The sequence below is a fragment of the Emiliania huxleyi genome (assembly GCF_000372725.1).
Source record: "Emiliania huxleyi CCMP1516 unplaced genomic scaffold EMIHUscaffold_8, whole genome shotgun sequence".
NCBI lineage: Eukaryota > Haptophyta > Isochrysidales > Noelaerhabdaceae > Emiliania > Emiliania huxleyi.
In genome coordinates this window covers 1,321,926-1,325,847 of record NW_005196021.1, presented here as the reverse complement: position 1 = coordinate 1,325,847, position 3,922 = coordinate 1,321,926, and the positions used below count along the sequence as shown (strand labels likewise).

General features: G+C 68.6%; 1 protein-coding gene across 1 annotated transcript in view; it reads right to left on the bottom strand.

Annotated features, from left to right (window-relative positions):
* EMIHUDRAFT_350957 (hypothetical protein) overlaps nt 1–1,500 on the bottom strand; it is a gene marked incomplete at its 3' end in the record, with an annotated part of 2,732 nt that extends 1,232 nt beyond the window's left edge. The window contains exons 1-5 of the mRNA XM_005759700.1: nt 1,261–1,500; nt 898–1,015; nt 469–788; nt 207–260; nt 31–127 (exon numbers count right to left, since the gene is read on the bottom strand). Of these exons, the coding sequence (XP_005759757.1) occupies nt 31–127; nt 207–260; nt 469–788; nt 898–1,015; nt 1,261–1,401 (730 nt within the window). The 5' untranslated portion in view covers nt 1,402–1,500. The remainder of the gene's footprint in view (nt 1–30; nt 128–206; nt 261–468; nt 789–897; nt 1,016–1,260) is intronic.
* Nucleotides 1,501–3,922: the final 2,422 nt, after the last annotated feature.

Below are 3,922 nucleotides of genomic sequence, written 5' to 3'. Positions count from 1 at the left end.
GGGGGGGGGGGGGGGGCGTGTCGGGAGGACGTGGGGTCGACGGGCTCGCCCACCGGCCGGCGGAGCGCATCTTGATCTCCATGAAGCCGGAGGCGAGAAGCTCCTCCTGCAGGTCGAGCTGCTTGACCTGGGCGGCGGGGAGAGGCGCGGAGACGTTGTGGAGAGGGGGCGAGGCCGGCTCCTCCTGCAGCGACCGGCCGCGTCACCGAATGCATGTAGTGCTTGAAGCCCTCCTCCACCACGTCGAGGCACGTCTCCACCTAGGGAAGGAGAGGGAAGGGACCCTTCTCCACACACACGAGTGTGGCGGGGCGAGGGCTCGGGCAGCCCTCGCGACTCCACGTCTAGATAGGCAGGAGCTGGCACGGCATTCAAAGTGCCACTCCCACGGCGCGTGGAGCAGCGGCGACACCATATCTCCCCATATCTCCCCATATCTCCCCATATCTCGGGGAGGAGCGGCGACACCTGGACCGCGTCGATGCAACCGTCGGCGATCACGTAGCCCTCGCGGAACAACGCCTCCACCTTAGCGAGCAGCGGGCTGGGCCGTGGCTGCGTGTCCCGCGCCAGCGCCGCCGCATCGGCGCTCCGCCTCTCCGCAGCGGAAGCGCGCGCCGCCGCCGCCGCCTCCTCCGCGGCGGCGGCCGCGGCAGCGGCCGCCTGCGCCGCCGCCGCGCCCTGCGGCGGGAGTCGGCGCCAATCGAGCCCCTCATCGTCCATCGAGAGCTCCTGACGCGAGATCACCCGAGATGACCCGAGATGACCCGAGAGTCGGTGCGAGGCGCCTCTGGTGCCGCTCTCCTCGAGCGTCGCCTATTCGGAGCAAGTGCTGCTGACGCGGCTCCCCGCCCGTCGCTGGATCGGCAGCTCCGCTCTCGAGCGTCGCCTCGTCACTGTCGCCGAGCGAGGCGCAGAAGCGCCACGTCTCGTACCGCGCGGCGAAGCGGCCCTCGCCGAGATGCTCCGCCACCTCCGCCGCCACCCACGCGCCACCGCCGCCCGCCGCCTCCGCCTTGGCGATGACTCCGAAGTGTCTCGAAAGTGTCTCGGAAGTGTCTCGGTATCTCTCTGAAAAGTGTCTCCGAAAAGTGTCTCCGAAAAGTGCCGAAAAGTGTCTCGCAAATGTGTCTCTGAAGTTCGCGCCTCGGCGATGTCGACCATATCTCCCCAGATCTCCCCAGATCTCCCCAGATCTCCCCAGATCTCGCGCCTCGGCGATGTCGACCATATCTCCCCATATCTCCCCAGATCTCGCACCTCAGCGATGTCGACCTCGATCGTCTCGCCGACCGCGGGCAGCGAGCGCAGCACGCCGCCGCTGGCGACCGCCCGGACGCACCCGTCGCACTGCCAGCCGGCCGCCTCGCACGCGTCCGCGAGCGGCGGGAAGAAGCACATCAGGTGGCGCCGCGCGGGGCACGTGCCGCAGCGCACGGCGTCGCGGCCGTCCGCCTCGCCGCAACACTCGCACGGGCGCCCCTGCTGCCCGCCCGCCTTGCGGCCGCCCCTCCCTCCCGCGGCGCCGTCGAGGTGCCGACGGTCGAGCGGCCGCAAGCGCTCCGCCTCGTGCGGCCACGCCTGCGGTCAGGAGGGAGGACGCCTCGACGCGCCGGTGTGGCGAGGGTTGTGGGCATGCGTGTGCGCGTGTGCGCGTGTGTGCGCCTCTGCGGCCGAGAGCAGCTTCCGCGCCCGCTGCATCGAGGGCGCGCGGCGCGCAGCCGACATCGCGGTCCACTCCTCAACCGCACGCCTACCCTCGCATCATGGCGTGAACGTCGCCTCGTGCACAGCCTCGGCCTGGCCATCCGACCTCGCGCCGCTCGACCAGCGCCGCCTCGAGCGTCCCTGGGAGGCCCGTGGGGGGGAGGGAGGGAGGGGGGGGAGGGAGGGAGGGAGGGAGGGAGGGAGGGGCGCACGCACCTTGGGCCTTGCCCTTCTTGCGCGCCTCTGCTAGGTGGCACAGGTAGCCTACAGGGTGAATACGCCGACCTCGGGGCGGGATTTCGGTGTCGTGCAGAGTCTTCAGAGCACCGCGTGAATACGAGCGGTACGAATGCAGTTGAATACGGCTGACGGCGCGTCCTCTCGAGTGCTAGCTGGAAGACAAGAACACGTCTTCCGCGTCTAGGACAGGCCGCCAGAGTACGGGAGGTTAACACCGCGTTGATCTTCAGAGTACGGGAGACACGCTCCGCCGGCCTCCGCCTGGTGTGTGGAGACAAGGCGTCTGAGCTTGTGCGTCTTGTCTATCCCTTTCTCGACTGTCTGAGCTTGTGCGTCTTGGGTCCGGGGTTGTGTTTTTGTGTGAAGACAAGGCGAGTGAGGGCGGGAAGACGAGGCACCACCAGTGCTGTGGTGCGCTCGGCTCGCGAGGACACAAAGGCCGCGCCCACGCAACGCCGTGGGAGTAGAGTCGAGTGCACGTGTCTCCTCCCGGGGTGATCTCGTGCGATCTCGTGCGATCTCGTGCGATCTCGTGCGATCTCGAGTGATCTCAAGTGATCTCGTGCGATCTCGAGTGATCTCGAGTGATCTCGTGTGATCTCGTGTGGTCTCGAGTGATCTCGTGCGATCTCGTGTGGTCTCGAGTGCCCCTCCTCTTCAGCATCTAGAAGACTGCGACAGCGTCGACCAGAAGGCCGCCCGCCTCGCCGCCGCACGGATCCGCCTCCGCCGCGCCGCCGCAAAAGCTCGCCTGGGTTGACGCGCAGCGGCGCGCTCATGTCGGGCAATCTTGGGCAGCCTCTCGCTGGGGGTAGGCGCGCAGCAACTCTCCCCATCTCTCCATCTCTCAGGCAACCTCACCTCCGCTGCTGCTGCCGAGCCTTGCTCGCCCGCCGCGCCGCTGCCAGTGCCGTTGCTCTTGCCGGCGCCGCAGGCGCCGGCCGCCGCCTGCCGTTCGACGATGCGCCATGCGGCCGCCTTCGGAGACGAGAAACGTGAGTTTCGCTGGCCGCGCGTTTTTCATCCAACGCCAGGCGGCCGCCTTGGACTCGGCCTTTCTGCCGTCCGGGCCGGTGTAGCGCGTGTACGACCGCCCTGCCTTGGTCACCTGGCGCGCGCCAGACCGCGGCGCCGGTGACATTGGCGGCGGCATCGGCGCTTTCCGGGAGGGGGCAATGGTGGCGTGGGCGGCGGCGTGGGCACGACCCCCCCCTCTCTACCGCCTTCTCTAAGCCGGCCCGCAGCACTTTGGTGAGTTGGCCGGCGGGCTAAGGGTGGCGCACGACGGTGATGGCGGGCTCGGTGGCAGTGGGATTGTGGCGGTGGGGCGTGGGGGTTGACGTGGCGGCGGTGGACGTGGCAGTGGTAACGGCGACTGGGCTGGGTGCGGGGGAGGGGGGGGGGGGGGGGGGCCCCGCACCTTTTTTTCCGGTGTCCATCCCGGGGGAAAATCCTTTCTGCCCGGCGGCGGAGGGGGCAAAAAAACCCCCGCCGCCGTTTCGGGCCCCTTTTCCGGGGTTGCATCCCCCAAAAAGGAAAGGGGGGGCTCTTAAAAAAACGCCCCATTTTTTTGGGTCGGGTCCCCCTCGGCCACCCCCTCCGATCCCCCGGGGAGCTTTGGCAATCGGTCCAGGAAAGGGGGGCAGGGAGGCAGCAAAAGCCCCGGCGCGGCCCCGGAACCCCCTGGGGAAAAGGAGGCGGGAGGCGGGAGGGAAATCTGGGGGCCGAAGGGGATGCTTAATGCGGCGACCGCTGTCGGAAAAGGGGGCTCGGGGGAGGAGCGCCTCCGGGGAAAAAAGGCCCCTATCTCTCGGCAGGGCCCGGATTTGTCTCGGTCGGGGAGGCGGATTTTCCCCGAGGAGGGAAATAAAAAGGAGGGCGCCCTCTGCAAAAACCCGACAATCAGCTTGGGCGACCATGGGGGGTCCAGCGGGGGGGCGTCCTCCCACGAGAAGTCCCAGCTGGGCTTGCCGAG